At 37.7% G+C, this 12,988-nt stretch overlaps 2 protein-coding genes across 2 annotated transcripts; one reads left to right on the top strand and one right to left on the bottom strand.

The window, feature by feature from the left end:
• Positions 1 to 324: 324 nt before the first annotated feature.
• LOC133449475 (protein FAM107B-like) lies at positions 325 to 2,669 on the bottom strand. The gene is made up of 5 exons (XM_061728627.1): positions 2,494 to 2,669; positions 1,895 to 1,928; positions 1,541 to 1,697; positions 730 to 862; positions 325 to 603 (listed from the first exon to the last, which is right to left on the bottom strand). The coding sequence occupies exons 1-5, from the start codon at positions 2,515 to 2,517 to the stop codon at positions 505 to 507; spliced, it is 447 nt and encodes a 148-aa protein (XP_061584611.1). The 5' UTR covers positions 2,518 to 2,669; the 3' UTR covers positions 325 to 504.
• A 1,766-nt stretch (positions 2,670 to 4,435) lies between these two features.
• On the top strand, positions 4,436 to 9,835 carry tmem167b (transmembrane protein 167B). The gene is made up of 3 exons (XM_061727699.1): positions 4,436 to 4,543; positions 5,888 to 6,019; positions 7,243 to 9,835. Exons 1-3 carry the CDS (start codon positions 4,534 to 4,536, stop codon positions 7,323 to 7,325), a joined length of 225 nt encoding a protein of 74 aa, XP_061583683.1. The 5' UTR covers positions 4,436 to 4,533; the 3' UTR covers positions 7,326 to 9,835.
• Positions 9,836 to 12,988: the final 3,153 nt, after the last annotated feature.

The raw sequence follows: 12,988 nt of genomic DNA, 5'->3' as shown, positions 1-12,988 counted from the left end.
TTATAGTAACCAGAATATCGATATCGAATCGTATCGGAAATCGTATCGTCTTGGGACCTAGTGTATCGGAATCTTATCGTATCGGGAGGTCAGTGATGATACCCAGCTCTACCTCAGAGGCACAATGCTGGAAAACCAATTTAAACAGAGGCTCATGGAATGCCAGTGTTGTGGCTCACTTGAACCCAGAAGCCCAGCCGCCGTGAACAGAAGTGTAAAGAAATAATTGAAAAGGGTGCTTCCCCTAAGCACACTTCGTTAAGACCTCAGGATATTGCTTGAGCTTCTTTAAAGTTCAGCTTTGGAAGTTTTTACATAATTGTCTAAACATTTCGATGAGCTGACCCTGCAGCTTTTTCCCCTAAAACGGCACTCAAAGACTTGAGGATGCTGATTATTTCAATATTCAAATGTCTGCTTGTCAACCAATAAGGATTTTCCTTTCTCACTGACACACAGTACTGCCACATTTCAAGTATTTATTTGTCTTAATATTGCTGGTGTTCATTTGGGATTCAGGATGTGTTTGAGGGCTTGTCTCACACGAACGAACTCTGGCACATTCTTCAGACTTTCACACCTCCTCTTCTCCTCCAACTCGTACTGTAAGACGAATAAAAACACCAGGAGTTTAACAGCATCCCATTTTTCTTGAGGTCATATCCAAGAAAGGAAGTACACGACTGGATCATTTCCAGTTTGTGCTGCTTGGCTAACTATCATACTCACGAGTCGTATTCTCTGCTGTCTGATGCGTAGCTTGACCTCTAAGTCAGAGAGAGGGTGGATAGCCAGCTCCTGCTTCCTCCTTTTGTGTTCCAGCACACGTTGCAGCTCCGGCCTTCGCCGAGGCAGCACACCTCTGAGGATATCACAAAACAGATACATTCAGATCAGGATAAAAGCCACACCAAAAAAAATGGGTGTATTTCCTGGGGGTGCTGTTCATCAGTCCACATAGGTCAAAATCACATGTAAAAGACGTACTATGAATGATACATTTCCTGTACAAAGATGCACTTTAGAGGGATCAAATCACCAATTCTTCCACAAGTAATAGACAACCTACTCCACAGTGAGCTTTAGGCTGAAGAAAGGGGAACGTTTGTCCTCTTGATATCTCACTGTTGATGTTTAGGAGGGTACTAAACCTTTTAACGTGTATACATCACCTGAGCAGTCCTTATCTCTGTTTGCTGCACGGGTCGATTGCATTGGAAAAGCATAATCCTAGTATTCACAACTCAAAGATAGAGCTGGAAAACTATCTCTAGTTTTGCATTACAGTTTTATCCCTCTGTTGACAAATAACAGCCAAAAAAGTAAATATGGCAATAACAAAGAAATGCGGAGGGAAAACAGAAAAAATAAAAAAGCTACCAGAAAATAAACATGTATACCTATGATTGATTCTGTACTTTAATAATGATTTAAAGTATGAACGTTGCAGACTGCAGTATCTCTGTGGACATGCAACACTACCTGCTGCCGACGCAACCTGGTTGTGGCACACAAACACAAATCTTTGAAGTTTTCTCACCGTGTGTAACAGAACAGCAGCTCCTTATGAAGGGCTCGGTGTGGGAGAGAGGCCAGGATGGGATTTATCAGCTTTCGTGGTTTGATGAGGTCATCTTCCTCCTGTCGGTGATTTCCAATCAGCTGGTGAGGTGCGATCATCCGGCGGTGATGTCTGTCTGATGCGCATAAATTCGAGGCGATGTGTTATTAGGTGAAGCAGCAGAGCTTTATTTGCATAGTTAAAATTCAGTAATTCACTACAATGTTACTTTTGTTGTAATCCGTTGTAACTTCTTACCACATGAGAAACTTATGTTTCTTTTTTTTAAGTCACCAAAGCAATATAAATTCACCATCTCTGGTTGATTCTTACCTCTTCTGTTTCTGAGGCCTGTTTTTTGTGACACCTGAATGAAGATGAGGAGTAAGTCAGTGCCATTTGTGATAGAAAACAACTTAATCCTTCTGTTATAAAATCCTTCCGCCCATCAGCATATTAAACAATCAAATTAAGCATTGCATATAAAAATGTTAATGGAATAGGAAGGATTAAATCCTGACATGTTCAAATGAACAAAAGAGTCAAGTCACTCCCACATTAAGCACAGCACCCCACATTGTAATTTCTCTCCACCGTGGTGATGTCAGAGCAATGAATTGCAAAATGAAATACACATAATGTACATTTTAAATTGTAAAATGTTAATCTATTAAACAAACGGCAAATAAAGCTGCTGCAGAACAGTTGGTTTCTGAAGTCCAAGAGTTTATAAAAACATTTTCAAAATTCAATATTTTAGTTTTGTCCTTAAGATTTTACAAATACTGATGAATTTGCACAATAATTACATGTAATGTAATTATTTTGCAACTAGAGTTTAGAAAATGCTCTATTATATATCTAGACTGGTAGTTGAGGAAAACAAGAAGAAGAAGAAAATGTAAGGAGAATAAAATAACATATAACCTTACCTGTGTGCTGTGGTAGAGACGCATTGCTAAAAACGTAATTGTAAAAAAAGAGAGAGCAATTGTACAAAAAGAGTGTGAAAGTATGTTTCCCCCAGAAACAAATGTGTCAGGAGAGTTTGGCTTCTGCTGCTGCCGGCTTCCCTGGGCTGCAACTACGGAAAGGCTGATGAGAACAGCTGCTCCACGCCGTCTTGTGACCAAATCTCATTAAGTGTCTTACAACCCTTTGTTCCACCCTTGCCCCCGTCAAGGGGAGAAACTTCTGCTGGCTCTGAGCACCAGCATATGCAGAGGTGTCAATAAGATAATGCTACCTGAAATGCTGGCAGCAAAGCATAAATGATGTCTTAGTGAACATGCATATTGTTTTTAATTCTAGTTCTTTTGACATTTTATTTATTTATTTATCTGCTGTGTTGAACACCTCTGCTTGCCCTAATGCTCTCGTTTAAAGGAAAATAAAAACTTATTGAAGTGCAGGCATTGCATTTCATTTTGCTTACCTGAGGCAAAATCAGTTCAACACAATAAATATGTGTGATAAAAAGGTACTTTTTTATTCAGAAAGTCTCAGTAGCAAACAGAAATTTTGGGATAACCTTTGGACAAGGTGCAAATGTTGACTATATGATACCAAGCATGCCCAGTAAGGACACAGGGATCCATCAAAGTGATGTATCATAAATTAAATGAACATCTGGCTACACATGTGGGTCTATGGTATTCATAACAGAATAATGCAGGCAAAAGTTTGAGAATAGAGGAATATTCTTTTGAATCAGATTGGCCATGCCTTTCCAATTATCATATTATCATCATGTTTACTATTCCCAAAGAAAGAAAGAAAGAAAGAAAGAAAGATAAACACTATTGCTTCATTCACTGCTTTTATTTGCTGAAACTGCACATATTTGGATAGAAAGCAATCTTGGGATGCTGAACGGATTGTTTCATGGTATTTGAGTAATGTGTGGGTGTCTCAGCTGTATATTGGTGTCAGCTCATTAAAGTGTGGCTGGCAGCTCATTGTAATCCTCATCCTCCCTATTGCCAATGTCCTTTCCAGGTGCAAAGCTGCAGTAGGGCCAGAATGGTTCACCTGCTTCTTAGTTGTGTCTTCATCATTCACCTACAGTTTCACGTGCAACCTCCATCTGCCACGGAGAGCATCAAGTCACATTTAGCTAAAAAGAGAGTGCACGAAAAGTAAAGACAAGAAAAAGAGCTTTATCTGCTTTGTCACATGCATGGGGGTTGTTTGTTGTCTAAAGCAACACTTTTATTTATTTAGTCACATTACAAAGAAAATAAAAATAATACATGTAAGCCATGAACTATTTGAGTCTCTAACTCAGATTCAGATTAGATTACTTTATGAATCCCTTTGGCAGGTTCCCTCTGGGAAATTGACATCTCCATCCACACATAACACTGTAATTTACAAATCGAAACACCCCAAAAGCCAAACACCCATATAAAGATAAAAATAGAAATAAAAGGTAAAACTAAAAAAAGTGCAGTGGCATAAAAAGAATTATATGGATAGAAAAAGTGTAATATTGCACATTATTGTACACTGACTGACCCCCCACAGTCCCTCTGTTCTTCAGTTCAAATCCTATTGCAAGGCAGAATAGGAAAACTTTCATACACTTTCTTACAGCTGATTCCAGATTTTTATTCATTTATTAATTCATTAATTTATTTATTTATTCTCATAATATTATGACTTTATTCTCGTAATTTCCTTTTTTTGTCTTAGTTTGGCCCTAATACTCCGTCGTAATTTTTTAAGCTGAGATGGATAAAAAGTGTAGTTTTCTTTTAACCTGCTATGGAGAAATATAATAGAAGTTGTGGAAAGGCGTCGGCGGGAGCTGTACTCGTACACACCACTAGGGGGCAGTGGCGTTGCCTTGGCAACAATAAAGAAAACGTAAAAGAAGATCTGGCAGAGAAACGGAAACAAGTGCCTGTCATGGACTGCTAAACTCTGGGAAGAAAAACCCATATAACATCGTCAAAGAACAAACTGCCACCATGACAAATGGTAGGATGATCCATTTATCCGTCAACCTTGCGACAGAAGAAGACAACATTTTAGTGTTGCCGCTTTTGCGGAGGAGAGCTAGTGGCGGCTAAAGGCTGATTTATGGTCCCGCGTTTCACCTACGCAGAACCTACGCCGTAGCGTACGCGTACCCTAACGGCGTAGGGCCTGCGTCGATTTAACGCTGAACCATAATTCAGCTTTAACTTAGCTGTAGACGTGGCCCCAGGAAGCACGAAATAAACTCATTTACTCATCCTGACAGCGTTATATCACCACATAGTTGACAGCTGCAGATGCATTGAGAAGTTTTAGGTATTTAGTGTCAGACTCTCCAAGTTTCTTTTGATTTTCTGAGCAGCTTTGAGGAATCAGGCTAATTTATCAGGGAGTCAACAGCTGTTTGGGAGCAGAGAAGCAGTGAGTTCCAGATGTTTGTGCTTGATATTTAACATAACACCCTTTCCCAGGTTGGTCACATTCGCTGTTGATCCGTCAGCTTTAGATTTGCTAAGATTCTTCATTCAATTTGCTGCAAATTTGATGGAGTAGCTTCAAAACAATATCTCAGCTTATACACGTACAGGATTGTCTCAGAAAATTAGAATATTGTGATAAAGTTCTTTATTTTCTGTAATGCAATTTAAAAAAAAAAACTAAAATGTCATACATTCTGGATTCATTACAAATCAACTGAAATATTGCAAGCCTTTTATTATTTTAATATGGCTGATTATGGTTTACATCTTAAGATTAAGATTCCCAGAATATATATATATATATATATATAACAGCCTCATCAATAATTTTTTGAGATAGGATATTTGAGTTCTGTAAGCCATGATCAGCAATATTAAAATAATAAAAGGCTTGCAATATTACAGTTGTTTTGTAATGAATCCAGAATGTATGACATTTTTGTTTTTGGTAATTGCATTACAGAAAATCACAATATTCTAATTTTCTGAGACAGTCCTGTAGGTCTAGAGGGGAATCCAACCCGAGTCAGAGCCTACACGTGGCTATATGAATACATTTAAATCCTTCGGAGAAATGTGAATTCAAACTTCTTCATCAGTGACAAGTTATAGAAATAAATCTTTTATACCTGGCTTTTGATGTTGTTCACTTTGTGTTTATGGATAGTCTTTCTACTTTTGGGCGTATACTTCTATATATCTATATATATTTCTATATATCTATAAATATTTCTATATATTTAGTTTCTCAATGTTTTTGTTAATAGATGCACAGCCGGTGTACTGCACATCTATTAACAAAGACTGTACAAAACCAAATGCTACTCAGGTGTGACTGCAATATTGTCCTATCCCTTTTTCATAGTTTACTCTTTCGATGGCATCCTGGTGTTTGGGCTGCTGTTCATCTGCACTTGTGCATACCTCAAAAAGGTACCACGACTCAACAGCTGGCTGCTGTCGGAGAAGAAAGGAGTGTGGGGCGTTTTCTACAAAGGTATATGTTAAAAGTCAAGTACTTTAGTATATTTTTCTTGTATTTTTAACCACCCTCACCTGCTTGCAGTAATCTTTTTTTTTTTTGCCTTTTTTTGTGTGTGTTTTGTGTCTGTGAGTGGTTTCCCTTACAAAATAATGTCTGAAAGGTTTTGTTTTGGTAGTGATGGTAGACAATATCAAATAAAAAGTTTATTGCATTATATAAATCTTCACCGATTATTCCTTTAAATCTTTAAATTAAGTTCTGCATTTATGGAGTACTTTGTAATTTGAAATTATTTGATTACATTTTTTTTTTTTTTAAATCACAAATAGTTACCTTATCACCAACTGGATTAAGGGAATTAAACCCTTTGCAAATCAAAGAGTGCGAATAAACCACACTTGTGGGTAGGGTTGCAAAAGGGTGGAAAATTTCCGGGAAATTTCCGGAAACTTTCCGGAAACTTTCCATGGGAAGTATGGGAATTATGGGAATTATTGGGAATTTATGGGAATTTATGGGAATTAAATGGAAATTGGGGGTAATTTAAACAAACTGTATCATATCCAAACATTAGCACCTAACTTACCAGCTAGTTAGCTACTGTGTTAATACATTTTTATTTAATATTTGCAAGTTAAACATTAATACCATTATAGATCAAATATGTTTACCCCATAATATTATCAAAACTTACTTGACTTTATATAGTCCGTGGGCTCAAATGTGTGGCTTCAATAGTCTTGTGCTTTGAGCTCAAATGTGTGGCCTCCAGGCTTCAAGAAATCACCTGTGCATGTGATGGAGGAATGCACAGTGCATGTAGGGGGTGTGGCCTCAATAGCCCTGCAGTAAGCTGTGTGCATGTGATGGAGGAATGCACAGTGCCTGTAGGGGGCGTGGCCTCAATAGCCCTGCAGTAAGCAATGTGCTGTGTGCATGTGATTGAGGAGTGTACTTGCATTAAATCTGGTTGTTTTAGCCAAGACTATGCTACAATATATTTCCCCCAACTATATTTAAGTTCCCTGTTAAGTGCCAACCTTCAATTCTGTAAATTTCTTATTTATTCCCGTTAATTCCCATATATTCCCGTTAATTCCCATGGAAAGTTTCCAACTTTGAAAATTCCCGGAATTTTGCAACCCTACTCGTGGGTCTATCAGTACTGTGCTGGTTCATCTGCTTTTCATACATTTTATCTGTTTGTAACTGACCTGTAACGATTTCATTCTCAGCTGCAGTAATTGGGACGAGGCTTCATATCGCTGTGGCGGTTTCCTGCCTGGTTATGGGCTTCTACATTATCTTTTTGAAATGACATTCAGACTGGGTTGGAAGACTAGACGGATGCAGGCTGGGGAAGGACTCATCTTTGTGGTCATCATGTGAGTCCTCATTGTGGGACACCTCTTGGATTATATTTCAGATGAAACTGGACAAAGCCTGGGGACCCTCATGGAAGTGAAGCCTGTGCTGCCCCCACCTGATGACTGTGTACAGAACGTCCTCCTGAGTAATAAGTGTGCACTACAGACATGGAGGGCACTGTCAAACTCCTCTACGGTTATTACAGTGAAGACAAAAAGATGGTACCCATGATATATTCCTGTTGATGGGTGATACTTTTGACTGTCTTCATCTGTATTTATATTTATATTGGAAAATGCAGAAGACCGAAGTGCAGAGTGTACCCTATACACTTCACCTGTATGCAACTTAAATGGCCCAGCTTTAAACCCTGCTCCAAATAATTAAAGGAACTCTTTTCAATCAGAGTCTAGCATCAATAGCCTGCATAAACATACAGAATATTGATCTCATAATTTAAGTTATCAGAGGGGGTTGTTATTCAGTTACACCTGCTTTAACATTAATGAAATGAACAGGTGCACTAGAGGGACAACAGTGAGATGAGACGACCTCCAAAACAGGAATGGTTTTACAGGTGGATGCAACTGACATTTTTACCTCCTCATCTGACTATTTTTCATGAGTTTTGCATTTGGCTAGGGTCATAATGAGGTGATACCTGGATCCTACACAGGCAGTCCAGCTTCTCCAAGATGGCACATCAATATGTGCCAATGCCAGAATGTTTACCGTGTGTCCCGGCGCAGTCTCCAGAGCATTCTGGGGATTCATAGAGGCTGGTAGTTACTCTAGGAGAGCTGGACAGGGCCATAAAAGGTATTTAACTGATCAGCAGGACTAGTATCTGATCTTTTGTGAAAAGAAGAACAGGGTGAGCATTGACAGAGCCCTACAGAGTTACCTCCAGCAGGCCACTGGTATGAATTTCTCTAACCAAACGATAAGAAACAGACTTCATGAGGGGTGCTTGACAGCCTGATGTCCTCTAGGGGGCCCTGTGCTCACTGCCCGGTACCGAGGACCATGAGTTGCATTTGGGGCGGCATATTCGTGGAAAGGCACCCTGATTGCCTATAGGTATCGGAATGAAATCCTTGGACCCATTGTCATTGACACTGCTCCAGTTTTCCATGTTATGTTTTTTCATCTTTGATCATGTTTCATCATTATTGGGGATGGTGGAGAATGGGATGGGTGAGATCGACTTTTTTACTGTAAAGCACTTTTTGCTGTAATTTATTGTATAAAAAGTGCTATATAAATAAAGTTTGATTTGCTTTTCGGTGGGTCCTGGGTTCCTCCTGGTGTGTGACAATCCCAGGCCTCATATTGCTATAGTATGAAGGCAGTTCCTGGAGGATGAAGGAATTGATACAGTTAACAGGCCCCCTCACACTCCCCTGGCCTAAGTTAAAAAAAAAACACTTCTAGGAGAAGATGTTTCAGTGTGTCTGACATGGGCAGGTTGCACCTGAGACGGTCAAGGAGCTCAGTGATACACTGGTCCAGATCTTGTTGGAGATACTCCAGGACAACATCTAATGTCTCATTAGGAGCCTCTCCTGATGTTGTCAGGCATTCATTCAAGCACATGGGAGCCATACAAATGACTGAGAACCATTTTGAGTTGCTGCAATGAAATTTCAGCAAAATAGACTAGCCTGTTGCTATTTTTTTTTTTTTTTTTTTATACGTAAAAGCATTGAGGTGTCCACATTCAACCCCCTATAGGTTTAGAAGTTTCATATTAATCCAACACTAGCATCCTTTCATTCCTAACACATCCAGTCCATGTACAGATCCAGCATGATTTTTTTTTCTCCCCACTGAAATCTGATGTGTTTTCAAAGTGTTCCCTAATGCTTTTTTTTTTCTTTTTAGAGGAATGTATGATTTAAAAAAAACATTACTTGTAGAGATTAGAGAGAGGTCATATGTGTTCAAACTTGAAATCACCATTTCCACCAGCTCTTGGGTATCCTGTTGTTCTGTATCATTTTTCTTTTCTGTCAGCAGCCAAAAGGACAATAAACAAAGCTAATATATAAAGATGTCCTTAGCTTTTTCTCTTTCCTTTTGTATTTTTTCTTAAAAGTGCTGGTCGTGGCTCCTAAATTAGCTTTCTTGGGTTTGAAATACACATGTTGCACAGGTGTATGTGGTATATGTTGCCATTGAAATGTGTAATGGTTAACATGTTTTTAATTTCATAGTTGCAAATCATTCAGGTGTCAGCATTTTCAAAAACTAATAAGTAATAACTTAAAAATGAAGGTGAATAATTGTATTTAACTTTTATGAAGATTTTATTGAAATGCTAATTGGGTATGGAGCGTCCCATGCCATTTTAGTCATGTAGCGTCATTGTGACTGTCCCTGGCACCTTGTTTTTTTTAATTAAAAGTATACAATATGAATGAGGCACAATGCAATTTTGAGTAAAATGTTGTAAATTAAGTGTCTGTTTTCTGTTCTCTCTGCAGAAATGGCATCTTCTAAGTTTCAGTCTATAAAATGTATTTATCCAAATCCCTTCACATTTTTTTGTTCTTGCACAAAAATGAATAACCCCTCTATACTGCATATTTTTTTAAATGTAAAAACTAAACAAAAGCCACATAATTGCAGTTGCTGTTAGCGTTCGCAAATAAACCTTGAAACTACATATGACATTTCTCACCAATTCATTATTAATTTCATGAAATAAAAATAAAAAATCTAATTGGCAATCCAAAGTAACTCCTTACTTTCATTAGATTTGAGAGGTTAAGTTTCAGCAATGTGTTGCTATTCATCAGCTCATGATAAGTTCATCGTCAGCAGTTGTTTGGTAGTTTGCTGGGCATTCTGGTGTTTAAAACACAATGCTAAGAGAGAAAGACATAAGCCAGACAGTCAAACTCGGAACCTAGGAGCCGAAGCCGGACAGTCACGTAATTGTATCTTGCCTGCAAGAACATGCAAAGTTCATGATGTACTTGAAATACAGTTTTATAATGTTGTAAATACATGCATGTCCCACAATACAGCTTGATTTCCTTACCTGCTCCATGATGGCATGTACCCACCAGAGGGCAGTATCTCAAGCTATTTTCTACAATAACTATGTGAAGTCACTGATTTGAAACAAAAATATCCAAGAGAAAAAATAAAGAACTACCGTAATTTAAAGAAGGAAAGGTAACATGTTTCCAACTAATGGAGACAAGCCAGTGTACTTTTATTTTAATGTTCTGAGCTGGGGTGCTGAAGAGGGGGTGTAAAGAAGTCAGATTCTAGGGGCCCTGATTGAGGGGAGGCCCAGAGAGGCCCCTAATGATGATGAAATGATAATACAGAAAAATGTATTAACTAACATATAATCACAAATGTTTTCATATCAATGTCGTGGTAACAATAACTTTATTTGTTTTGAAAACATCAATGGATCAGCTGCAGGTAGCCCACCGTGGTTTGTCATAGACGGTATTCAGAGTGCTCAGTGCTACTGTACATGTCAACTGTCATGTTATTCTTCTTTTGCAAATATGCGAATGATAGTCAAAAACACCACTAAAATTAATAATTGTATATAAAATAGCATCAAAAAAGCTGCGTTGGGGGCCCTCTAATGATTCTTTTCATGGGGTCCAAAATCCCTAGCGACGTCCCTGGTTCTGAGGGGCAAATGTGTCTGTTGTATCGCTGCCACACCCCTACCATTCCAGGGAGTTTATATTTGTTATTAATAGTAAATTGCACAGGTTGTAATGTAATATGACTTTTATTTATTTATTTAAAGTAAAATACATATACATATAAGTAGGCTTGTAGTGGCTGTACAACACTAACCATAATGCTGATGTAGCCCAGGATGAAATAGAGTCTAGCACTTGCCACATGAGCATGGGTTTTCCACAAGTAATTGTTGGCTGCACATCAATCCAAAAAGAGCAGTGAAACCATTTCCAAATAGTTTGGATTGTAAAGTAAGAAATATTATTTACAAATGAAAACATCCAAAACTGTTGCCAGTCTTGTCTGGGGAATGGAAAAATAGGTCCAATTGGTCAAAACGGAGTTATGTAACAGGACAATAACCTAAAGCTTACCAGCAAATCTACAAAAGATTGGTAACAAATAAAAATACAGTATCAAAAAACCTTAAGCGTTGTTTATCTGAAGTTGTATTTTCCTATTATTAGGATCTACTATGATCAGATGATTTTTGTGCATTTAGAGACAAAAATTGATCAAGTTAAGATTAGATTTGGTACTACCTTTTGCAAATGACTTCATTAAAAAATAAAGAATGTACAATAGAAGTAAATCAGTGCATTCTCCTATGACGTCACAAAAATATGCACAACTAGTTTGTCTTATGTGTTTTCACATGGGCCAGCTATGTCAAGATTTAAATTACCACTACAACTGCATAAACGGGTCAAGCCTGTGATAGCTTTTTATTTAGGTGGGTGTTTACCATAAAAACTGTAGAATTGTTTTTTTTTTTATTATTGCTTTCATTTTCACTCCTCAAGCCCCTTGAAGTGAACTTAAAAAAACCCCCTGAGAAATCCCCACCTCACTGTCTTTCCCCCAGGATGCATCAAGGGGCAGGGGGTTGGGGGTTGGGGGGTCTTTGGTGTTGCACATGTAATGTTTCAAACTTCCAGTGTGCATAGCTTGCAAATTGACTTTATGTAAGTCTCTCTTTTCACCCGTCTATTTCTAGCGCCCATCTAACAAATGCTCTCAGCTTCCATAAAACCCATAAACTGGTTACAACCCTGTTTGATAAGTAATTATCTATGATTATCTATGAAAATATAGTTGTTTATTGTACTCTATGGAACATTCAGTGCTTTGAAAAATATCTTATTTATATTTTGATATTTTTCAGTGTCATATCTTTTCTAACAATTTTTTCATTTGTTTAATCAAAAACAAACAAAAAACAACAACAAACAGGTTCTATGACTAAATTCATTGTGGCTTGGCTTGGCGTTTTTACGGACTTGTAGTGATGTAGTGAGACAGGATCTTTAGTGCAGGCGCCTTTACCAAAAATAGGTCAGTGTAGCCCACTTATCTTTCATGCTGTTATCAACTGTGATTTTCCAGTTTTTATGTAAAAAATGGCACTTGAAAAAGAACCCATTCAAAAGTTAAACTTGCTTGTATAATTAAGTAAAAATGACAAGCAGTCAATTGGAATTACTGTGTAACAGCATGCTTTGTTTTTGGTTTTCAGTTTGGGAAATAAGAACACATTCAGGTGTGTGTCATAAAAATGGCTTATTAGTGTAAAATATTTTAAGTTATTTTTTATTTCGCATACAGTTAAATATTAAAAATCTCTTTGTTGTGATTAATTTGTCGAGTTTAATTGTAATTTCAATTTTATTAATGTATTGCTGCCTATATTGAGATGTCTTCTACTGTAGCTTTTGTGGGCTTTTTTATATTTGAGACAAACTGGTACAACATGTAATATTTGTAAAGAAAATAGATAAAATGTGTTATTAAGTATAAATTTAGGGAGATTTTCGCTCGTGCCCGGTGCCGCTTCAGTGGAGACGGGATATCCCCAAAATACCGAGCCGTATAAGCTGATTTATGGTTCTGCGT

This window comes from Cololabis saira, chromosome 8 (assembly GCF_033807715.1).
Source record: "Cololabis saira isolate AMF1-May2022 chromosome 8, fColSai1.1, whole genome shotgun sequence".
Taxonomy (NCBI): domain Eukaryota; kingdom Metazoa; phylum Chordata; class Actinopteri; order Beloniformes; family Belonidae; genus Cololabis; species Cololabis saira.
This window is presented reverse-complemented; position numbering and strand designations above follow the sequence as displayed.